Source organism: Cucurbita pepo, chromosome LG17, assembly GCF_002806865.2.
Source record: "Cucurbita pepo subsp. pepo cultivar mu-cu-16 chromosome LG17, ASM280686v2, whole genome shotgun sequence".
Taxonomy (NCBI): domain Eukaryota; kingdom Viridiplantae; phylum Streptophyta; class Magnoliopsida; order Cucurbitales; family Cucurbitaceae; genus Cucurbita; species Cucurbita pepo.
This window is the reverse complement of record NC_036654.1, coordinates 6994389-7018837: the sequence shown is the minus strand read 5'-3', so window position 1 is coordinate 7018837 and position 24449 is coordinate 6994389. Positions and strand designations below refer to the sequence as shown.

The window sequence follows — 24449 nt, the reverse complement described above, 5'->3', positions numbered from 1 at the left end:
AAAATAAAAAATTTACATAAAAAAAATTATATTTTGGATGTAGAGCGAAATATGAACAATGGAGTGAATTTCAAACACGATTCTTGCTGGCATGAATTGGGGAGAGACCAATGCATGAATTTATTTCCTTTTTTGAGGTTAGAATGATACAAGAATTTTGTCATCGGTCGTATAAATTTGGCGACTGATGAACACTGTTGATGTCGTTCATCAAATGGGGAAGATCAGAACCCAACTCCAGCTCTCTCTTCAAGCGCTGAATTCTGTATGTTCCCTCAAATCTTCGACCTCTAATCCTAAACCTAAACGCATTTTCCAGTTCCAGCGATTCTTCAGCGCGGATTCGGATTCCTCCCCTTCGGAGACCATTTCCGTCTTCTCCACTATTACTTTACCGCCGAGTTCCGGCGGCGGCGATGATTCTAGCAATTCCACTTCGTCTCGGAAACCGATCAATCTCTGGCCGGGAATGCACCATTCCCCGGTCACCACCGCTTTGTGGGAAGCTAGGTTGAGTATCTTCGAGAGGCTGCTCGATCCTCCTAAAGATGCACCTCCGCAGAGCGAACTGCTCACGAAAACGCCGTCGCAGAGTCGGACTATTGTGGTTTATAATTTCTCTTCTGATTTCATTCTGAGAGAGCAGTATCGAGATCCGTGGAATGAGGTTAGAATCGGAAAGCTGCTTGAAGATCTTGATGCCTTGGCTGGTACCATCTCCGTTAGAGTATGTTGATTTCTTCGTTGTTCTTGATTTCTATTCCGCTGATTGATCTGCATATCCTGACATTGATAATGAATATGTGATGATTCTTTGAACTCAATGACTTATTGAATGCGATTTTCTCAACCTTATTCTGATTTTCTTTTAGCTTGGAACTTTTCAAGCTTTCATCCGTTGAGATTTTTCACATTTCATAGAAAATCAAGGAGAGAAATCATTTTCAGCAAGGAAATTAGGTGAAAAGCTTTTAAGCGGCTTTGATTGATATGTATGAGTGAGCTAGAAAATGAATTGGTAATTGATAAAGGGTTTGTGCACTATGAATCTATGAAATTCTCTTACCTCTGAAGAATTTATTGATCCTGGTTTGGTCTATGACAGCACTGTTCTGATGTTGATAGCACAACAAGACCACTTTTGCTAGTGACTGCCTCTGTGGACAGGATTGTTTTGAAGAAGCCGATTAATGTGGCTGCTGATTTGAAAATAGTTGGTTCAGTCATATGGGTTGGGCGATCATCAATTGAGGTTCAGTTAGACATGATTCAATCATCAGAAGGTATGGATTATGAACTATGGTAATAGTACTCTTGAAATCTCTCTCTCTCTCTATGATTAACTTTTAGCAATGATCTTCAAATTTTCACTTGCTTCATTGGTGACTCTGCCTTAATTTGGCCGTATCTGAGAATAATTTACTGTAAACTGTGAGAAATATCTTCAAATTTTCAAGGGGTGGATTGTTAGTCCGAACTTGGTTGAGAGTAGACACGTTTTAAAATCGTGAGAGTGTCATGTTAAGGGTCAAAATGGACAATATCTACTGGCAGTGGGCTTGGGGACCCTGGGCCTCCAAGGGGGTGGGTTGTGAAGTCCCATGTCGGTTGGAGAGAGGAACGAAACATTCCTTATAAGAGTGTGGAATCCTCTCTTTAGTAGACGCGTTTTGAGGGTGGATTATGAGATCCCAATGTGAGGTCCCACGTCGGTTGGAGAGAGGAACGAACCATTCCTTATAAGAGTGTGGAATCCTCTCTTTAGTAGATGCGTTCTAAAATCTTACGGGGAAACCCGAAAGGAAAAGCTCAAAGAAGATAATATTAGCTAGCGGTGGACTTGGGCTGTTACAAATAGTATCAGAGCCAGACATCGGGTTGTTTGCCATTAAGGACGTTGGCCCCCCGAGGGGGTGGATTGTGAGATCCCACATTGATTGGAGGGGAATGAAGAATTCATTAAGGGTGTGGAAACTTGGTTGGAGAGGGAAATGAAAAAATTCCTTATAAGGGTGTAGAAACTTCTCCTTAGCAGACGCGTTATAAAATCGTAAGACTAACAACAATACGTAACGGGTCAAAGCCCTACCTCCTCAGCAGACGCGTTATAAAACTGTTAGACTAACAACGATATGTAACGGGTCAAATCCCTACCTAGTAGTAGGGTTGGGCGGTTTCAGGAAGCTACTTATTTCTTTCCTTAATCTATCATTTTTGGTTATTCTGCAGATTGCTCAAACACATCAGACTCAGCTCTGACAGCAAACTTCATATTCGTGGCTCGCGACTCTAAGACAGGGAAAGCAGCTTTGGTTAACAGGCTTTTACCAGAAACTGAGGAAGAAAAACTACTTTTTGAGGGAGCAGAAGCCAGAAGTAAGTTAAGGAAAAAGAAGAACATAGGTGATATGCAGGGATCAGAAAATGGGTATACAAATAGACTCAATGCTTTTCTAGCAGAGGGAAGAATCTTGTGTGACATGCCAGCCTTAGCAGACAGAGACAGCATTCTTCTCAGGGATACTCGCCTTGAAAACTCTTTGATCTGTCAACCACAACAAAGAAACATACATGGTCGGATTTTTGGAGGGTTTCTGATGCAACGAGCATTTGAATTGGCCTTCTCAACAGCATATGTATTTGCTGGATTGGTGCCTTGCTTTCTAGAAGTTGATCATGTTGATTTCTTAAAGCCTGTGAGTTAGTGGCCATCTCTTCAACGAGCCATTTCAGTTGGCCTTCTCAATACCATAAATGTTGGTTGTTTCAATGTGCAGGTAGATGTGGGTGACTTCGTACGTTTCACATCATGCATTCTTTACACAGAACTTGACAACCCAGATCAGCCATTGATCAATGTTGAAGTTGTTGCCCATGTTACTAGGCCTGAAATAAGGTGTAGCGAGGTAAAGAACTTAAACCCCAATGAATCTATCAATTGCAGCATTGTCTAGAAACTTGTTGAGTTGTTTAATAATCCAATATGACAGGTTTCGAACACGTTCTACTTCACTTTTACTGTGCGTCCAGAGGCTAAAGCAAACAGAAACGGGTTCAGGCTTCGCAGCGTCGTTCCTGCAACAGAAGAAGAAGCTCGACGAATCATCGAGCGCATTGATGCTGAAAAGCAGCTAAGGGAATTGATTAAGCAATCTGAATCAGATCAGGCTTAGGCAGACAACAAAGTTTAGCATAGTTTAAGAACATCTGGTAGTATCATTATTCTGAAACTGGGGCAAGTTAAGTTCATTCTAGAATCTCAACCCTCGTCCTTACGAAGAAATAAGGGTAACATTTTTCAATTTGATATTAGAAACCAAGATCAATATTAAAATTACATTGTCTGCAAACTTCCAATCCAATTGTTGACTTCTACAAGGCAAACTATAAGAAACATAATGCATTACAGATTCATATATATCTCAACAGAGATATTATAGTATGCATTATGTTTTCAAAAGACTGAAAATTAAGCATTTGGATATTGCCAATTGGAATCAGTGAACTCGAAAATCTTGCCTCCTGGCTCATATGAGGGTAAGCTGACATATTTGGGACATGAGATTTTCGAAGAAACGATTGAATTCTGTGAGTCGGTCGGAACACAGTCGCGAGGCTGCAATAAAGCAAAAAGATCAGTTGAGTATCCAACATATATCCCATGAAGTTCGGAAGATCAGGCTAATGTAAAAGTATAATTATATATGTCGAGTGTTCTTTGTAAAAGTGCCTTAAACCTACCCGAAAAGGATAATTAGAACAAGAAGCATCAACATAAGGAATTGTCCAAAATTTAATCCTATCCAAGATGTGCATCAACTTTAAAGTTTCCTTTCGTTTCTTTCGGTTAAGAAATTCAATTTCAAACCGAATCAGCAAAAATTAAGAAGGAAAAAAAAACCTTGAAATCCTTGTAGAAACATAAGCGAAGTTCCTCCACTGCACCCTTTGAGCAGACCAACAAAGGGGTGGCATGAAAAGCATTCTCAACTGCTGAAATGATTCCTCCCAGAGGATATTTCTCAGAATTTGAAGGTACATATCCAGCGTCATTCAGAACTTTCTGGGACATGAGATGTTCATTAGTAACCAAACTGATTCCAAGGCAAATGAATAACTCATCAAGCTTTTAAATATACACAACCATATACTATATGGAGTAACCTAAAAATTAAGAACTGGGAACTCTAAAATTCCTTGAAATGGTTCAGATCTCTCTTTTATATCAGATTTGAAGGTATGAAAGATTTATTAGTTAGACCATACAAGTAAAATTGCGAACTTCAAAAACAAGTTTGTCCGCAAAAAATCAAATGCTCCATCAGGATTTCTGGACTGGTGTAAAGAATTAACCACTTATAGGCCAGCTACTGCAATGAAATAGAAATTTAATTATTTCAATTTCCATAGATGGATCTCAGTAGTTAAATACATTGCTTTTTTTTTTTTTTTTTTTTTTTTTTTTTTTTTTTTTTTTTTTTTTTTTTTTTTTTTTTTTTTTTNTTCTACAGCCCCAAAATTTAAGTTTTATAAAACCCTATTTGTCAAGAAAATCCTCAAAACTTATCTGGTTATTCTAAATCCATTAAATTATTCTCTACAATCTACCTAGCCATTAACCATTAAATAGCATCTACCACAGCTTAAACAATCTAGAAAACTTAAGTTGTATAAAGCCTTAAAAATATAAAACTAATCTGCAAAGGAAATAGGAAAGTCATTAGTAACATTTATCAATTAAGGAAAACAAAATCAACAGTAGCAAACCAATATGGAACTAAACTGCAAGCTATATTATTTTCTGCAAGCAGCTTAGTCTGATCTATTGACTTTAGGGCTAATAGAGAAGTGTAACATCAATTGTAAACTTACTGTGACATTGTATTTGAAATAGACGTTGAGAGTAGTTAAAAAGTAACCATATTCATCACGAGCTACTGGAGAAGAACAAGTTCCATGCTTCTCTGCATGTAATAAAAATTTAATATGAAAAACCAAAGCATGGGAACTGGGAAGGACATTAATATGCTTTGCTTCCAATATGGACATCAAAGCAGTAACATCAACAAAGTTGATACGTTGTCACATTCAATAAAGGACAAACTATACGTAAATAAGGTCACCATCAAATTTGACTTGCATCGGCACAAGGTATATGATAAAAAGAAAAATACATCTTTGTATAGGAAATCATTATGCAATGCATTGAACACATGACCTAGATGTGAAAGTCTTTAAAAGTGAAGATATTTGTCAAATATCATGACAAATTAACATTTTAGAGTAGAGAGAGTGCAAAAGAGAAACCTAGAAATCTATCCTTTGCCAATCAGAAAAATTCAATGTAAGAAATAAAGCCCATGACCAATGTATTCCAGAATATAAATTATAGTATCCAAGTGAGAGAAGCCAAGGATCATTACCCCACTACCAAATGCAGAAGCCAATTCAGCCATCATAGGAGCAAAAAGAGAAGGGGGAAAAAATCATCAGCTAAAACTTGGGTATAATCAGTCAAATTAAAACAAAACATATGTTGTACTAGCAACGGTCACCTCATGAGCCCAAAATGATCCCTTTGCACCATGGCAAGTTTTCGGTGAACTACAACTCAAAGATGACCAATATTTCTTCATGGGTTCAAGTAAGGTATGAATCTGGAAGATCAAATGATGCAGGATGTTAAAAGGATGACTTAAACAGAACAATGTATCAATTGCAAGAGCAAAGCAAATGACACAACGATCAAAGTAAAACCAACAGTAACATATGAAAATCAGGCTGAAAGTGCTCTGTTTTAGCTCTTCAACTTCCAGTAATGCTTTCCATCCCAGTTATTATTGGTTCAATCTTTTGAGGATTACAAGGTTTGGAACAAAACCAAAATCCTAGCATAGTTACAGCTATTCGATCATTTGAAAGAAGGGAACTTCTCTAGATCCTAATTGAACCTCCTTATCCATTTTTTGCACTGATTATATACCTTTTTGATACCAATAGTTTGTATCCTAAGGGAACTCTGGATCATTTAATGAATATCAACAGCCTAATTTTAATAAAAACGTACCTCCTTCTCTAGATCCTAAGGGGACTTTGGATCATTTCATTAATATCAACAACCTAATTTTAATAAAAAACGTACCTCCTTCTCATCAAATTCTTTTCCAGTGCAACATGAAGGCCAAGTTCCATCATTATAATCAGGCCACAAACCATCTATTAAGAGGAAGAAGTTATAAATTCAATGCACAATCAAACAAAAGTGACCCCTTATTCTATAAACAAAAAGATCCTCAAACAAAGGAACGGTCTCCTATGTTTATTTTTAGGGAACTGACTAAAAAAAAGGGACCCTAATTGATATTTCCAGTAAAAATAATAAATAATAAAAATGAACAGGTACCGAAGAGAAATGGAACATGTGAAGTACAGATAAACAGTTCAGTAACCCTACATGTATTGAACACTCCAATTCTTCTATATTTTATGATGGCTAGTTAACAAATTAGATGTGTTATACACTTGATGAACAAATTAGATACATGCAATACTAGCGTCGAATCTTTTACTTATTCAATTTTGTTTGAAAAAATCAATCAACATAAAAATAAATATAGAGCAAAATAATAAACTTCTAAGCATATTGCATCAAACTATTTTTAACTATATTAATGCATGAACCCTAAACCCTAAACCCTAAACCAATTTCAAATTTATTTTTTTTACGAAATATGGAATCATTTACAGAATTGTCAATTTGGTTATAGAGTTTCCAAATATCTTGTTGTAAGTTAGTGCATTGCACCATTAGAATGTTGTCTTCAACATCTCTTGAATTATCTTGTTTCACAATACCTTTGAAATGTAAAAATATCAGAGACTGAAAAATATTTTTAATGTGAAAATGATTGAAAAGTATGAAGATATTAAGATAACATATATTTTTAAAATGTACAGTTATAATATCTATATTCTAGTTTTATAGAAAATGATGTATTTCCACGTCTGTGTCATGTTGCCTGTGCTTCATAGTTCAGAACTGTGGAACCAATGCAATTGTAGCTTCAACTTACGAATTGTAAACTCAGCAAAACCACCAGATCTAGCAAAGAAGAGATAAATGAATGTAAGTTTTAATGAACAATGTAAAAGAATATCCACAGAATTCAAAAGAACACTCAACAAAATATTGGAATACGACATATAGGCAAAACTTTCACAACCAAAACTCTAAATTTTGTGTTCTATCAATGGTCTCCAATAACCTTTTCACATTTAATTTTTGGAGTCATGACCATTGTAATTCATTCAATGCCAAAATACCCAATTGCCTAATTGCAATATTATAGCTTAATCCCACCCCCCTCTCTAAATGCAGGAAATCTTTCAAACAAACCCAAGTTACGCCAGATTCTGAAAGGAGTTTAAACCAATTCAGAATAAGGAGAATAAGAAAAACTTAAGTTTTCATTTATCGTTTATTACAAGGTATCACAATCTAACTTGTCCAGATGGTTTATCTTACAGAATTGAAATTGATTGGAGAAATTTGGAAGCATAATTTTTTATTTTGGTAGGACCTCTCATATTCGGTCTCCTCTTCTCCGTCAATGTTAAACATTCCTGCCCTTCTTTGCAATTGTTTCTTTCTCTTTGACTGCACCAGTGGTGGTGAAGGTACTACTAGACTACTGTACTTGTTCATAAACGGTAACATGCAGATCTTGATGGAAAAAGATGTGAGAATCTCAAGAACCCCTCAATCAGCTTTAGTCCATGTTACTGCTACAACTATGATTCTTTACGGTATTAATGAAGTTCATAGTTTGGCAAAAAAAAAAAAAAAAAAAAAAAAAANAGGGATTTATACTGGAAGTTTAAGCTAAGTACTATATATAAGGAGTCCAAAATTCTTATAAGACCAAGAAATAATCTCATAAACGCCTTCCTCTTCTTACGAAAAGTGATTCGTAACACTGCTGAAAGCAGGTTCTCGACGTGTATGTTTTGTAGTGATATGATGTAAGGAAATCAGCAAATAGCATGCTTATTTCACTTTGATCCCCTATCAGCGAGCAAAATAATATCCAACAATTGAGCCCAAAGAAGGCGGAAGATGCTACAGTTTTTTTCACATCAAGCAGCATGACGAAATGGAAAATTATGAGCTAATAACTACTGCAGTTACTAAACAGAATCATCAAACGAAAGAAACGATTGATTAAGCAATCTGAAAAAGAGCGAGCCAGAAGCAGTCACCTATTACAGCATGCATTGGAGGAACAACAGTGGCGAGTGCCCTTGCAGATAGTACCAGGCCATTGCAGCGCCAAAACGAAGTAATCAAATTCTCTCTGCTTTCGTCCACCCTGGTTCTGTAAAATTACCGCATCGGAAGCCTCATCCAAGGAAATTGATGCAACAGATAGGCTGAATTGAAGAAGAAAGATGAAGAGAATCGCCATGGGAATGGGAATGGCTTGATTTTGGGGATCGCTCCCCATGACAAATAAATGCGTAACGTAATCCAATTGGTAGACTACCGAATTCGATTGGCCTTATCTGGACCTAAAGTATAAATACTTCTATATACAAAATTCTATATTATATTATATTAAATAAATAAATAATTTTAATATTTTTAAACCAAAATATTTTCAGTTAGATACAAAATTTTGATTAAAAAAAAAAAATTAAAATTTAGATTGGAATTGGAATATAAATTCCCTCCATCATGTATATATATACGAAATAAATTGAATTAAACCATATCATTTCAATATTTTCTATGACAAGTTGTGTCTATAAATATATATAATATTTTAATGAATAATTTATTTATGATTTAATAATAAAAATGAGTATGAGAGGGTGAGTGGCGCCTTGTTACTCATGTCACAAAATAAACACAACATCCCAACATTCCATGTTGTGAAGCTTATGTGCTTCCAGCTCCCTATTTGGTCAAGTAAGTTTATTAGGCTTCCATCGATTATTAAGATCAAGTCACATATAATCATCTTAATAAAAACATTACTGTGAGATCCCACATCATTTGGAGAGGAAAACGAGTGTCAGCAAAGACACTGAGCCCAAAAAGGGTAGATTGCACATAGATGGAAGAAGAGAATAAAACATTTTTTTTTTATAAAGGTGTCTAATAGACACGTTTTAAAAATTTGAGAGGAAGCTTTATCTGTTAGCAATGGGCTTAACAGTTACGATTACTTTTCTCTATCAATAAATTTTTTTTAAAGAGATATTAAATATTTTGTGATCTAATTAATCTAATATAAACAAAAGGTGATCAATGAACGAATGTATCCATCATGAAGCTAAGGGGAGCAGAATCTGAAACGTATTAGCTAGTTTTCCCTCTATTCTTTCGAGATTGCTTTTGTTCGAATTGTGCGAAGAGTAGATGAATGAGTTCGATACCGAACCCCACATCCAAATTTACACTTAATTCAAAGGTATCGACATAGAACACGTAACAGTTACAGAGACATGAAAATCAATCCATCCGAATTCTCATCTATGAAAAACCATTACTTCAGCACTCATGTATGAACCAAAAAGAGTACAACAAAATAAGTACTCAAAACTTCATTTTCTATACATATACATATATATATATATTCCTGACTGCTTACTTGTATTTACACTCTAAGGAACCAATTCAGTTAGCTCAAAAGATGGCCAGACAAAGAAAACAAGAGATCAGAGAGAAGTTCTAGGCTTCTACCTCCGTTCGAAATACCGAACACGAAGCAACGCTACTTCAAACTAAAACTCGAAAGACGTCCAGAAAATGAAAAGAAAAAGAAGAAGAAGAACATAATGTTACATGTGGAAAATTGAGGAAACCAGTCCTGCAAATCGCTCATATTTATATATCAGACCCATTGTTTGTTATGATACAAAAGTTCATTTCCACCAATTTTTTTTTTTTTTTTTTTTTTTTTTTTTTTTTTTTTTTNACATTTGCTTCCACATATCTCCCCTAAAACTGGTAAATTCACCCTCATCAGAAGCTACTCTGCACGGAGAAAGAAAGAACAATGGCTATCATTCACTCAATAGGTTACAGGAAAACCAAAATATGAGAAGACAAAACAATTAAAGCTCAGCTCAGCTCAGTTCAGCTAGACTACTATCTCTAACTCATGCATTGTACCAAATGGAACCAGCTGAGATGGCTTTAGCTCCCTACAAATAAAAGTCGACTCGACAGGATTAGCTTAGCTGCTGCTTCCAGCAGACTCCAAATTCCTTCAGATACTAATTTTTCATGAACACTTAAATCAGAGTGTTATACCCAATTAGTCTTGGCATATTTCAGGCAATCACAACAGGCATTAAGGAGTTCAAACCGTTACAGACGACGAAACGAAATCAATAAAAAGAAAAGAACGGAAATGCTTCAAAAGAGAACTCGAACTGAGCAAAGTCTTGTCAAGAATCACTAAAATATTGCAGAACACAAAAATGACTGACATGTACCAATGGAATTGCTACTCATACATGAAATGTATGCTGACTCTGATTTTGTATTCAACTAATACGCATGCCGTATGTTTTCTCTTATTCTTTACTAATTTGTTGCAAGTTTCATCAAAAGGGAATATCAATCCTTAGGCCAGCAGACACAATCCAACCCAAGCAAGAAAAGAAAATAATGATGAAAGACAATCACACAATACCTACCCAAGTCACCCAAGACTATGAAAATGGATTATATTTCTAAATTCAGAATCAAAGAAAGACTACAAATACGATACAAATTTCAAGTCGCAGGCTTAAGCAAGTCTAGAATCCAAGTATATGCATAGATAGATAGATAGATTTAAATATAAAATCATGATGGAGATGATGAAAATAGTCGAAATACACATAAGATGGCCCAAACACTAAAAAAAAACCAAGCTCATTTAGAAGTTCAAAAGAAAAAATGAGATCTTAGAGAAGGTTTTAATTCTAACACCCATTGTTTTCCATTGAACACGTGGTAATGATGGTTAAACCGATACAATATCCAATTGTTCTCGACTCTTTTGAATCAGAAATCCTCAAGGTATTTACTAGTAAACATCATACGCATAAATGAAATTTAATATTTACTAGTAAACATCATACGCATAAATGAAATTTAATATTTACTAGTAAACATCCCTCTCACTCATTTTTCCTCTTCCTTTCCTCTCGTTCTGGATCATTTCTTTGTGGGTCGGAAGGCCATTTACCGGGGGAAAAAATGCAAAAAAGACCGCTAAAACTGAAACCGAACCAAGGAAACAAAAAGTAAACTAGTTCAGTTTTGAACCAAAACAAGGAAATTCTTCGGTTTAATCCATTCGAAGATTTCAAAAACTGGGGCTTGGTTCGGTCAACAGTTCCTTCCAAAATCGGACCAAATAGAACCATGCACACCCCTAGCTGTAGCATACAAGATCCAATTCCTACGGAAACTAAATCATGTAAAAACAATTATATGTTTTCCATCACTTCGTTCAAAACTGTCCTTCCTTCCCTCCACCTTCTTCCTTGTCTCTCTGAGCTTGTAAAAGCCTAAGAATATAGTATTGTTTGTTACTCCTTGGGACCATTTTTTTCTTTTGCAACGAACTATCTTCCCCTTGTTTGAAACAACCAGACACACTGATGCGCTGCCTTCTTTTTATCCCACAAGCTCATAAATTTCACAACCAAAATTTAAGCTCCAGTACAGTATACTCCACCAAAGAAAAAGCTCACATGCAAACCTAATGTAAAAAGAACTTTTTTCTTCAAACTTAACTAAGGAACCCTAAATAAACTAGAGAAGAACGACTTAATTTCCACAACACAACAGGTAAAAGTACATGGAATCTCTCACACTTTAAAGTTATACTCCTGATGCAGTCAATTATAGTTGAGATGTCTTTTTGTAGACTTTTGGAGTTTCAGTTTCATTTTACTCTTTTAAGTTATGTGATGATTGGATGTCAATACTCCTCTGTACGCTCCCCCATGGGAGCAACAGTTTATAACGTAACTTTTTCAAATATCAATGAAAGATAAAAAAAAAACCCATTAATGAAAAAGAAATGAAATCATATGAAGAACAATTGAATATAGAATATACTTGAAAGATATAAATATACCTCAAGTATTTTTTGACAACATTAAGTGAAAATTCCAGCAATCTTTCAACAACCATATGAGGAAATAAATGACCTAGATTATTCCACAATGTCAGCCCGCTACCTTTATCACTCCCATTTCTTCAATTTTTGCGGCCTTATGCTGCAGAAATTAAATGCAGAAGGCTTTTAGTTGGAAAACAATCAATCGAAAAATTAAAAAAAATATGGATTACAAAGATAAAAGTTAACCCGATGATTGTTCTTAGCAGTATGCAAGTAATCTAGAACTGAAAAGAAATTTTGACTTCATATTACCTTATTTTTTTTGTGCCTATGAATGTCATTAATATCATCTTCTCCATCATGCTTCCTTTTCTGAAAATTAAATGAAGTTAGAAATTAAGAAACAGCTAGTTTGGGCAATATGCACAATAAATGTATATTAGTTTGGCAGTAAAACACAAAAATATTACTTAACCCTTAACTTTTAGTAGAGAAAATATGGTACATATAAATTAACTTTACAATTCCCTGCCCTCGGGACATGCTGGTGGTTGATAATCAATGTCAAATGATGAAAATTCAGCGGAAGGGATATGCTTTATGAAGTGAGGAACCACAAACAAGAAATTGGTACAAAATAAAAAGTCCATAATGTTAACGTCAATAACAATCTACTCCTGAGCTATTTCATTGTTATCTAATCCTGGTATTTACAAAGGAGCTGGAAAAGAATAAAGGTTTTCCGACCTTTTCGTGATGCTTCTTTGAATGGTCAGCACCAGAATCTTGATGTGTACTTTTGTCCTTCTTCTTGTCCTTGTCTTTATCCTTACTCCGGTCTTTATGTCGATGCTTGTGCTTCTTATGCTCTCTATCCTTATCCTTATCCCTATCTTTGTGCTTTTTATGCTTCCTGTCTTTATCTTTGGACTCGCTTTTTGACTTCCCTGGAATAGTAGGAACACCCTTCTCGGCCTAACCAAAGAAAAAGAAATGGACCATCACTTGCAGAGAAAATAACTAGGACTAGAAATGCTGATAATCAAGCCTAACATCAAAGTTCCAGCTGACGGAAGAAAGCTAAAGAAAATGGCTCATTTTAACAATTATAGTTATAGATTTCTTACAGGAGGCAGCTCAACAGGACCAGTTTCCCTCAGTTGGAAGGCTTCTATGAGAATATCTTGGTCAAATGGCTGTATACGAGCATTAGTCTCTCTAGGGTAAGAAGGATTCTGTATGAGTTGATTCAATTGCATCCCTTCCCCTTTTCTAATTTCTGTGTCCCCAACCACGTTATGAAGATAATGTGTGTCTGAAATTGACAATGGAAGTGACTTCTTGCAGAAAAACTCATGATGAGGTAACAGCTTGTAGTGACTTATAAGATCCACAGCACCAGTCAGTTCCCTAGGTCCTAAAGGCACAAATAAAAATACATAGAAAAACTTAGGTGGCAGATAATCAATACAGATCGAAGATGAACAAAATGGAACGGAAAACAGATATATCATGTACTACAACTTTTCACGATATCCTCCACTCAACCAATAGCTTTATTTGCAATTGAAACAGGACCTATGATTTGTCTTTCAGCTACAAAAGTTCAATTGGAAGTAAGAATCTAATCATATCAGGTAGGAATTTTTTCAACCTTTCAATAAGAACTTTTGCAAGGATTTTTTCCAGAACTTGTTGTGAGGCTTATGGGAAATCAATAACTCCTGTGGCATTTAATTTGATGTTTTAGGGGAAATGGCAATGTAGGAAGTTAAATAACTTCCTAAGTTGCTCCTACATTATCAAAACAAGAAGAGCATAATGATTTGTATGGTAAGGGAAGTCTGGTGGTTCTCATGGGTCAAACTCCATTATGCTATCTCTATGAAATGCAAGGATAAAACGGTAGCCAAAAGTATCAGAGATCTAATAACCCCTCCAAAAAATCAAAATTTAAGATTTCCAAATCCAAGCATTATAATATGGCCTGATTTGCTTTTAAAATCTTGTACATAGATAATAAAAGCACCAAAAAGTATAGGCAAACCCTTGAGCCTTTACTAAAGGAAACCCCTCTTCCGAAGGCTCGAGTGTTTTAAAATCAGCTCTAAATTTGAGCTACAAATTTCCTACTACAATTCCAGATCAAGCAAAACTTTCTTTTACTGTGTGTTTCGACCCTGAAATCCTAACGCTTCTGCATGTCTTAGGAAAATTATATAGAATGAGATACTCTAGCTCAACGAACCACATCAATGTATAGTCAAACTACGTCAGTGCACGAGAGAGAGGGAACTAAATTGAATACATCAGCATTTACCTTGGCCAAACTTCTTATCTTCAGATTCCATGTATCACACTTCCTTGGAACAATGTCACATTATAACTGCAATCATAAAAACCAAAAGGGTAGTGAAATTACAACTCCAAGACAATCAACGTAATTTTCCTCTATCCTATCGAATGATAAAAAAAAAAAACAACACAAACCACTTTTTGGGCTTTCCTAAGTACTTATCAAACAAGGAAATAAAGCATAGACGTGCATAACTCCATTAGACAAACTCATAGAACAGACAATATAACGGAGCTACATAGTTACATGTATGGTGTGTTATCACTTAATGATTCAGAAAGAGAAAATAAATTTATATAGAACTTGGAGGAGTAATTGAGCTAGAACAATTCTAAGATCAAGAAACCTCTAGCCCAATTCGAACATTTGGTGAGTTTTTCAGCAAATCATGCACATAACCAATACTATACACAAGAAAACTTGAGTCGTACAATCTATCTAAAAACCATTACCTAAGAGAACCACTGGTTAAAAATTTAAAAAGAATTGAACTGGGAAGACAAAACAGAAATTAGCCCAATCCTATATTGAGCATGCTAAAACCATTCTCGTCCAAACGAAAACAAGAACCCCATCTAAACTCAAACACAAGAATGAAACAAGCAGGACACACAATTTCAGAAGAACCCCAATTCCAATCCCTCAAAAAACGCCTCCTCTCAAAATTCTACGAGAACCCAAAAGCCCAGAAACCAAAGCAAAATTCAAAGCACCCAATTCAGCTCGAGCAACAAAACCCACAGGACTGGAAGCAAGAAACCCTAAACACACCAATCAAAATCACAGAACTGAAAACCCCGGGGCCGGAAGGGGAAGGCAGTGCCCAAACCCAAAAACAACTCGAAAGGAATCCATTCCAGAAACGGAAAAAACGAAAAACGAACCTCGGCGGCGAAGGGTGGAAAAGAAGAGCAAAGAGGCGCCGGAAAACGGTAAGAGATGGAGAAAGCGATCGAGAAACAGAGGTTGTGGGAATCGAATCGAAGAATGAGATGAAATTGAGGGGAAAAGGGGGTGGAGAATGGGGTGTGAGGAGAGTGAAGAAGTAGCTCCGGTGGCCGGGAACAGCGGAGAGAGAGAGAGAGAGAGGGGAAGAGAGGAAATTGAGATCGGGGAAGAGAAGAGAAGAGAAGAGGGGGCACTGAATAATACTACGAATAACCCTTTGCCACATCTACAAATGGACCGTACAGTGGACTTTTAATACGTTTGGTCAAGGGTTCCCCCTTTCCTTTTGTTCAAATGTCAATTTTTATTTATTTATTTATTTATTTTCTTCATTTTAATTTTTTTTAATTAGATTATGATTTGTTATTTAATATTTATAAAATATAAGTATTTTAATTTTTTTTTTTATAAAATAAAATCCATTGGGTTCAAGAATTCAAAATCATTTCCATTTTTTTTAAATCTTGGAAATTAAAATAATTTCCCTTTCAAAGTATATTAAAAAAATTATAAAAATTTCACATTAAATAAATTATATTTAAAATATTTTATAGTGCTTTAAACAAAAGTTAAAAGCACTTTAACTACTTTACAAAAATATAAATAAAAACAAATTTGTAAAGTATTTATGAGTTAAATACTTTTTGGAGTATTTTTTATCCAATTGGTAATTGAGAAAAGTTTGAAAAGCCTTTTAAATAATATAAACCAAACATGAAAAAACAATTTTTGTCACGACCTCATCTTTTTTAAGCTTCGGTCCTCTTTATCTAGTCGTGTTGAGCTTCATATGGTCAGATAAGATGCTTTATAAATCACTTAGTCGTCTTTTCAATTTAGATAAATAACGTTTAATATTATCAAAAAATCAACACTATATATGGAAAAAAAATGGATTGTAACGACTCTAATTCTTTATTTAAGAATAGGGTCGTCACTATATACATGTTATGACTAAGTACGGAAAATCATCTAAAACGACATTCTCGATGAATGAATGACGACATCAGCTATGGAAACCAACGAAAAAGAACCTTATTGATTCGCGAGGATAGCCTTCACTCTTTGAAGTAAGAAATAGGTAAAGTGATTATCGAATTTGAATATCCTCGATATGGGATGTTACACAAGTTTAGTCAAATGGCTACTTGTAAAATCCTTTCCATAGGGGCAATTTACAAAAGTACCCTTTAATAAAAATAAATAAATATTCCTATTCAAATTCCAAATACAAAAGTTCCCAAATTGATGAAGACTTGAAAAGATGAGTTCAATGTGCATTTATATGTTACATCTTCGGTTGCAAAATAATAATTATACTCAGACAACATATCTGTAAGTTACATATCTTCCTGCAGTCTCACTTGGTCTGATGATCTTCACAACTTGTCCACGCTTTAGCCCGTAGTATCTCGCAACTGGGTCGGTCACCTGTATGCGCGGTAGCTAGCACAAAATATGCAACACCATATAAGATTCTCATTCATTTTGTAACAAAAATGTGTTAATACCCCCAAGGGATGTCTCCATGCTACGAGCTTAACATGTTCGTTGATACTCTACGAGGTTTTAGGTTCCAACTATAAAGCTGAGAAAGCTTGATAACTTAAAGGAATCGACATGAACACAATGCACAGAGTAAGACCCGAATACATCGGTTATTGGGCAAAATCAATAAATAAACACATAGTTCATAGGACTCAGCATGCTATGTATCTAATGAAATCCAAAACTCAAAAAAATTACACTGATAATGTGAGATCCCACCTTGGTTGGGGAGGAGAACAAACCAATTCTTTATAAGGGTGTGAAAATCTCGACCAAGAAGACACGTTTTAAAAACCTTGAAGGGAAGCTCAAATAGGTCAATATCTGCTAGCAGTGAGCTTGGGCGTTATAGATAAATTTGAACATAGTAGGTAAAGAAAACCGAGTAGTTAATCAATAGTTGAGATAACGTTGTAGAAATCCAAAGCGGTATCAAGAATGTATGAGCATATCAAATTTCGATATCGATATTAGAGATGCATTCTAACAATGTAACGTTTTCTGAAGAATTAATGCTAACCTGTGTTTCTTTCACGGTATATCGCTCCAGTAGTGTTTTTTTCTCTTCATTGGAAAGTAACTGGTGCTCAGGAACAAGAACGTGATCTTTGATATTAACTAGTAATTCTGCTTCCTGCATCAACAAATGAAGAAAGGGAAAAAGAGAAGTTATATCTAAAGTAAACTAAGACAGTAGGAGCATGAATGTAGAACCAAGACAGTAGGAGCAATGAACAACTGCCTTGGTCGTTTTATTATTCTTTGACAGAGAATCAAGCAAACTGTTTAGGATTGTTGGGAGAGGAGTCCCACGTCGGCTAATTAAGGGGTTGATCATGAGTTTAAGGAATACTTCTCTATTGGTACGAGGTATTTTGGGGACCCAAAAGGCAAAGCCACGAGAGCTTATGCTCAAAGTTGACAATATCATACCATTGTGGAGGTCCGTAATTCCTAACCCAAACTCTCATATTTTTCATTCTCATATTGCAAAACAAGGAATAAAGGAAGAGAGGATATCATAATTTTAAGTTTTCAGAGTAAGTTCTCCTCAAATTATTGGAAAACGACCCATCTAATTTACTTCTCGAACCGGTGGTTTGGCATTCTTCCTCCTTTTTGTTTGAGCACCTCGATCATTTGTTGTGAGATTGTCAGTTTGCTCAGTTTCAATGGGATTGGTGAAAATCCTCTTTTCGGGATTGTGGAGCTCGAGGTAGGGAGGACTGTTCGTCATTGGATGAGGTGCTTTTCCCCTTTTAGGGAAAGAGGCAAAGTCATGTGGGCTAACTTCTTTGCTGTTTGTTAAGTGTTCGGTCGGAAAGGTACAATGGAATTTTTAGAGAGATTAAGAGATCGGGTGAGGAGGTGTAAGAGGTTGCTACGCTTAATGCCTCCCTTTGGGCCTCAGTCACTAAGCCATTTTGTAATTATGATCCTGACCTTGTTCTTTTAGATCGGAGTCCTTTTTTTTGTAACTTGTTTTGGACCCTTTTGTGAGATCCCACATCAATTGGAGAGAGGAACGAGTGCCAACAAGAACGTTGACCCGAAATGGGTGGATTGTGAGATCCCACATTGGTTGGAGAGGCGAACGAAACATTCTTTATAAGGGTGTGAAAACCTCTCCCTAGTAGACCCGTTTTAAAAACCACGAGGGGAATCCCGAAAGGGAAAGCCCAAAGAAAACAGTATCTATTAGCAGTGGGCTTGGGCCGTTACACCTTTTGTTTGGACTTGTTCTTTCGTGTCTTTGTACTTTTTCATGTTTCTCAAAACAACTCAATTCTTAAAAAGTAGAAAAACTAAAAACACTCCATAAAATATGTTAAAGAAATGCTTTCACCTGGAAAACTTCCAAGTGGAATTTGGTAGATATTTCACTTATACAGGTGCGAGCGAAAGGGGTCAAATTCTGTTGAACGACCAATATTGCTCTAAAAACATTCTCCGATTTCATGCGGTTGGTATACGTTTTCATTGTCTTGACACCAACCTTCGGTTCTTCTGGAAAGAAAATGTATATCTATACAGAAAAGAGTCACTATAAGAGGAAGGAAACAAATAGAAGAATTAACGAGAAACTTGCAGCCCCTTGTCTGAGACAATACCTGATCAGAGCTATCATTTCTCTTCGCTTTGTTGATCACGATATCTTCTCGTTTCATGCTTTCACCATATTTATTCTTAAATTGCTCTCTGGACATGTCAACCTCAAAGTCTCCAACGAAGTAGCCTCGGTCTTTAAGCATTTGTAACACAGTTTTTCGAACTCTGAAAAGCCTGGTGATTTCCTCCTCTGCTAGCACCATATTGTCTGTAGCTAAGCCATTGTCAAACAATTCAATACTCAATACCTAAGCTCCAAATGAGTACACAAGAAATAGATAATGCAGATTCTAAATGAGGTAAAATTCATTAGTAGAAACATCAATCTGATTAATTATGTTCCATATTGGAAATTTCAAAACCAATGCAAAACACAGCTTATAGAACACGTTATGGATGTAATAGAACAATAGTTTTCAGAAAATTCAAAACAAGTTGGAGACACCGACAAGGCGAGAACAAGAAAACAAATTTGGTTAGAGCTGGAAGGTGCTCTTAATCCCTAGTCAAAGAAACAAAAATTTAAAGAAAATGATTAAATCAGGCTGGAGAAGCACAAACAAGCAACAACAATTTTCAGACATGTTGTACTAGTCCAAGTCCAAGGCCACCACTAGTAGATATTGTCCTCTTTGGGCTTTCACTTTCGGGCTTTCCCTCAAGGTTTTTTAAAACGCGTCTACTAGGTAGAGGTTTCCACACCCTTATAAAGAATTCTCCTCCTCAACCAACGTGGGATCTCACAATCCACCCCCTTCGGGGCTCAATGTCCTCGATGACACTCGTTCTCTTCTCCAACCAATGTGAGACTCCTCAATCCACTTCCCTTTGGGGCCAGCGTCCTTGCTACCACACCGCCTCGTGTCCACTCCCCTTCGGGGCTCATCCTCCTCACTGTCACATCGCCCGGTAGAGGTTTCCACACCCTTATAAAGAATGTTTCGTTCTCCTTCACATATGTGGGATCTCACACATGCCATATATATATATATACATTTTTCTTCTTTTTATTCTAAATAACTATGGATGTTTGAATCAACTACAGTACACCTCAACCAACCCTGATGATTTTGCATCCAAAAAGCTTAATATCCTTAGTTGACCACATTGATTTACCTTGTAAACTCAAAATATCTTATAGAACAACCGTTTGATCCTATTACACTAAGTTGCCAAAGAAACTAGTAGGATATTAAATCTTAAATAGCTGACCACCATGGCTTGAATCCATTCTCTCTAAATTGGTTACCTTTTTCCCCCTTCTTCGAATAGGAAACAAAATATCTCATTACTAAGAGGGGGATATACAAAAAAGAATTGAGGTATCCCCTACAAGCCAAGGGGGGTAACAAAAAGGATTCCCAATTAGCGAACATTTGTGATAAACCATAGTTACCAGAAGAGGGCAACAACACAAGTAGACGAAAACAATCCAATTTGTTTCCAAAAAACATCAAGAGTAGAATCACTTCCCAGAAAAGTCGAGCCACCACAGAATTACCACAGAAAAGTTCAAATGAGTTGATAATAAGCCTCTGAACAACCACTGGGAAACACTCAGCTGAAGTTAAAGTATGTTAAAGAGACTGGGCCAACAGGAGGCAGCAAAAGGGCAAAGGAAAAACAAATGCAATCTTCAACTCAAACAATCTCAGAGATTATACCAACCCTAAACTATATTTACAATTACAGGAACCAACGCTATGAAGCGAAACCAAAAGAAAAAAGGAAAAATCCAGTAATCAAAGGAGTACAGAACAGAATACAAGAACCAGAGAGAAAGAGCAAAGTAATATCAAGAGCGAAACCTGCAAGAATCTTCGCAAACGAGGGAAATTTATAAATCAACATACAACAGCATCAAAAACTAGAAAAAGAACTACACTCAGGAACCCGACTCAGATCACAAATTCTCAGACAAAAACAAACCTTACTCAACAGAGAGTTACGGCTACAAGATAGAGAAAGGGAGAGACGGAGAGAGAGATTTCGTGGTTTGGCGGCGGCGGTGGTTTTGTGGAACGATGAAGACGGAGAGAGATGGAGGGAGAAGGAGCGGTGATTTTGGGGGAAAAGAGTACAGAGAAACGCCTCGATTAATATACCCTCCAAAGTTTGACTCGAAAGTCAACAATTTCGGAGTTGGAAGGTTAATCTTTTAAATCAAATATTTAAAAATAAAAATAAAAAATCTCAAATTTGTGGAATAGATTTAGTTTTATTTTATTTTATTTTATATTATATCTAAATAAATAAATAGATTTAGTTAACGAAATTGAAAAAGATAGGAGGGAGAATCCGTTGAAATTTGAGTTTTTAAAAATAATATTTTATTTTTGCTTATCAAATATTATTGGATTTATTAGACTTTTTACATTTTTTAATAAAAATTATATTAGAATATGAGAATTCTCTGATTAAAAATTGTATTTTAAATATATATATATACATATATATATATATATATATATATATATGGGAAACAATTTCTCTCTGTCCCCCTATCACAAGAATGGGAATTGAAAAGGGAGCTTCCTTCATCCGACCTCGTGAGCTTCTATAATCACTATAAATAGAGGGTTAATCATTGGTTCATTAGATTCCGGGGGATCCAGTGCATGATCAGTAAGGGTATTTAGATGTCCTATGAGACAAAGCTACTGGTATTAGGGTTTAATCATTGGTTCATTAGATTCTGGGGCAGATGGATCCAGTGCATGATCAATAAGGGTATTTAGATGTCCCATGAGACAAAGCTACTGGTATTAGGGGTTAATCATTGGTTCATTAGATTCCGAGGCAGATGGATCCAGTGCATGATCAGTAAGGGTCTTTAGATGTCCCATGAGACAAAGCTATTGGTATTAGGGGTTGCGTTAATCTAAGGCAATTTCCAATAGTTAGATACTCCGGTTGTTGAAGAACAGAAGCTTGGGGATTGTTATCTGGTTCAAGCTCTTCACCCCCGAGGACCATCTTCAATGGTTTACATGTCAATAGCAGCAACATCTGAATTACCAATGCTAAGGCTAACGGGTAGGAACTAAAATCTCTAATAGAGAAATCAAATGGATTCTGGTCTATCTTTGGGCACAAATAAGAGCACTTGAAACAGTATATCTCCTTATTAGATTGGTCTCTGGTAAAACTTGTCACTTACATTAGAGAATTTTGAGCACTTGCACCATGTTGATGGGTCCTCTTAAGGTTGTTACAATTCAAACATAATTCAAACATGAACATGAACAGAACTCAGAACCAGTTCAAAAGAACAAGAGAAACTAAAAGGAACAGTAATCCTACTCTTCACGTAAGAATGTGAGTAACTCCTCTTCCTCTTTGTAAATCACCTTCCCCAACACCTGTAGAAAGCATATGGATTTCAGGGCTGAATGGAGAAGCAGCAACACATTCTCAGAAACTTGTGATTGGCTATTGGTATTTGATTCAACTGCTCAAAATTGCTGTGTTGCTCCCTCGTGATAGCTTTAAGTCTGAAAAATGTTTTATCAAGACGATGTTGAATGCCAAAAGCTGTGCATGGAATGAGAGACAGAAGAAGAATCGTTGTGATGAACCATTTTCATTGCAAAGCTGTGTATATAATCCATCGACAAATTTAGCCTGATGCAAAACAAATATTAGCAAGATGGATAGATGGATACGAGTCCGGGTACCACTGGATCTCTTTGTTTAAATCTTGTTGAAGCCAACCGTGAATTAACCTGACCAGCCATCCATGAACACTGCTCAGTTTTCATTTTACACTTTCATGAAAGCAGTTTCAAATGGAAGAAAACTTGATATTACGCAAGAGATTCAGAGTCGAAAACTGAAAGAAAACAAAACAAAAAAAAAAAAAAAATCTAAGGAATTTAGATTTAAGCCAACAATGTGCCTGTAACGACCATACAACAAAAAAGATCATCCAGGCGAGTTAGTCGGAATCACTTTCATTTCGCAAACGAAGAAATTGCCACAAAACATTGAGTTGATGAACATCAGTTCTAGGACAGAGTGCGTTTGCTTTCTTCTCCTCACAAAATCAAACCAAAAACAAATAACAAATCGAAGAAAAAAACAAAACGCTCTTCTTACACAAAATGAACAGAAAGCAGCAGAACCAGTGAAATTTGGCAATGTACCAGCAATTAAAGGGCCTGAGGATCCAGAATCAAGAAACTCAGACGAGTGATGCTGGCGAATTAGCTTTCGCAAGGTTTTGAGTAAATTTTTGGCTGGATCGATAGAACGATCCAGTCAAGAAGCTGAACTTGCATTTCGATTTTCATTTTTCCACTGCAATTTCTTCATCCATTAAGATCACTAAAAGAAAAAAACAAAGAAAGAAGAAGAAAATCATTCAATGGGAACAAACCATTTCGAATGAAAAAATTGGATTCGAAGGGAGAATGAAGAAGAAAATCACGATGAATTGTTATATATAGAGAGCGTGGCTCGAATTAGGGTTTTTCTTTTCCAGCATTGATATCATGGGGGCTATTATTGTAATTTCGATCTGTCTAACATGGGTCACTTATGAGATTCATCTAAACTAAAGGGACTAAATTGATATTTCAAAATTCATAAAAACTCAAAAATTATATAAATTAAATCTCATTTTAATTTCTAATATCATTTTAATTTAATTTTTTTAACTTATGTTTATTTCAGTTTAGTCCCTAAACTTTTACCATATTGAAACAAACATTTTGGTCTTATTTATTATATATATATTTTTTATACTCTCCGTCGTATCATTAATTAGTAAAAAAAAATAATAATAATAAAATAAGAAAAAGGATCAAAATAAATTTTTTATTTTATTTTATGAACTGAAATTAATATTTTAAAAGTTTAATAACAAAATTAGAGGGTGACGTAGTCTCATGTCCGCTAATTAAGGAGAAATTATGAGTTTATAAGTAAGAAAGACTGTCTCTATTGGTATAAAACAAAGTCGTGAATAATTGAATTTCGTAAATTTTGTATTAATATACTTCATTTATTAGCATGTTATTTTAGTTGAGCTAAAAGTCGAAAATCAACATAAGGGTATTTTCGTCTTTTGCAAAATCTCGTCTCATAACCATTTAAATTTTCATTTTTTTTTAAATTGAGACTATAAATACTATTTTTACATCTACTTTTTTTTAATTATTATATTTTTGTTATTGGAATTTTGACAAATAATTTAAATATTTTCTCAACAAATATGAAAAAAAAAAAAAAAAAAAGTTCAATTTTTAAAAAATAGAAACAAAATGGTTATAAAAGAGTCGTAACCATTTCTAAGTTCGGTAATTTAGCAAGTCATTATTGTCAGACGAGCACAACTATCTCGTATGATATTGTCCAGT

The 24449-nt window shown here is 35.4% G+C and overlaps 4 protein-coding genes and 1 long non-coding RNA gene across 9 annotated transcripts; 1 reads left to right on the top strand and 4 right to left on the bottom strand.

The window, feature by feature from the left end:
* The first annotated feature begins 70 nt into the window (after positions 1 to 70).
* LOC111778317 (acyl-coenzyme A thioesterase 9, mitochondrial-like) lies at positions 71 to 3357 on the top strand. The gene is made up of 5 exons (XM_023658060.1): positions 71 to 727; positions 1106 to 1283; positions 2230 to 2696; positions 2778 to 2906; positions 2991 to 3357. Exons 1-5 carry the CDS (start codon positions 188 to 190, stop codon positions 3171 to 3173), a joined length of 1497 nt encoding a protein of 498 aa, XP_023513828.1. The 5' UTR covers positions 71 to 187; the 3' UTR covers positions 3174 to 3357.
* On the bottom strand, positions 3246 to 8557 carry LOC111778318 (ribonuclease 2-like). The gene is made up of 8 exons (XM_023658061.1): positions 8260 to 8557; positions 7074 to 7102; positions 6143 to 6216; positions 5556 to 5657; positions 5424 to 5427; positions 4873 to 4964; positions 3902 to 4063; positions 3246 to 3616 (listed from the first exon to the last, which is right to left on the bottom strand). The coding sequence occupies exons 1-8, from the start codon at positions 8502 to 8504 to the stop codon at positions 3470 to 3472; spliced, it is 855 nt and encodes a 284-aa protein (XP_023513829.1). The 5' UTR covers positions 8505 to 8557; the 3' UTR covers positions 3246 to 3469.
* A 1291-nt stretch (positions 8558 to 9848) lies between these two features.
* LOC111778319 (mediator of RNA polymerase II transcription subunit 19a-like) lies at positions 9849 to 15647 on the bottom strand. 3 transcript variants are annotated; one of them, XR_002812529.1, is made up of 7 exons: positions 15369 to 15646; positions 14449 to 14514; positions 13256 to 13545; positions 12876 to 13103; positions 12441 to 12500; positions 12144 to 12285; positions 9849 to 10034 (listed from the first exon to the last, which is right to left on the bottom strand). XR_002812529.1 is itself a non-coding variant. In XM_023658062.1 (7 exons), exons 2-7 carry the CDS (start codon positions 14477 to 14479, stop codon positions 10028 to 10030), a joined length of 660 nt encoding a protein of 219 aa, XP_023513830.1. In that variant the 5' UTR covers positions 14480 to 14514; positions 15369 to 15647; the 3' UTR covers positions 9851 to 10027. The 3 variants fall into 3 exon arrangements, 1 of the variants encoding a protein (XP_023513830.1); XM_023658062.1 differs by having other exon boundaries at positions 9851 to 10039; positions 12247 to 12285; positions 15369 to 15647; XR_002812528.1 differs by having other exon boundaries at positions 9858 to 10039; positions 15369 to 15645.
* A 916-nt stretch (positions 15648 to 16563) lies between these two features.
* Positions 16564 to 21163, bottom strand: LOC111778130 (DNA-directed RNA polymerases II and IV subunit 5A-like). Of its 2 annotated transcripts, none has more exons than XM_023657793.1 (5): positions 21019 to 21163; positions 19092 to 19303; positions 18827 to 19006; positions 17501 to 17614; positions 16564 to 16878 (listed from the first exon to the last, which is right to left on the bottom strand). In XM_023657793.1, the coding sequence occupies exons 2-5, from the start codon at positions 19290 to 19292 to the stop codon at positions 16753 to 16755; spliced, it is 621 nt and encodes a 206-aa protein (XP_023513561.1). In that variant the 5' UTR covers positions 19293 to 19303; positions 21019 to 21163; the 3' UTR covers positions 16564 to 16752. The 2 variants fall into 2 exon arrangements, with proteins under 2 accessions (XP_023513561.1, XP_023513563.1); XM_023657795.1 differs by having other exon boundaries at positions 19092 to 19297.
* Positions 21164 to 22190: 1027 nt separating this feature from the next.
* Positions 22191 to 23503, bottom strand: LOC111778274. Of its 2 annotated transcripts, none has more exons than XR_002812503.1 (2): positions 23235 to 23503; positions 22191 to 22814 (listed from the first exon to the last, which is right to left on the bottom strand). It is a non-coding gene; the product is annotated as an uncharacterized LOC111778274 (long non-coding RNA). The 2 variants fall into 2 exon arrangements; XR_002812502.1 differs by having other exon boundaries at positions 22191 to 22921; positions 23235 to 23480.
* Between the last annotated feature and the right edge of the window lie 946 nt (positions 23504 to 24449).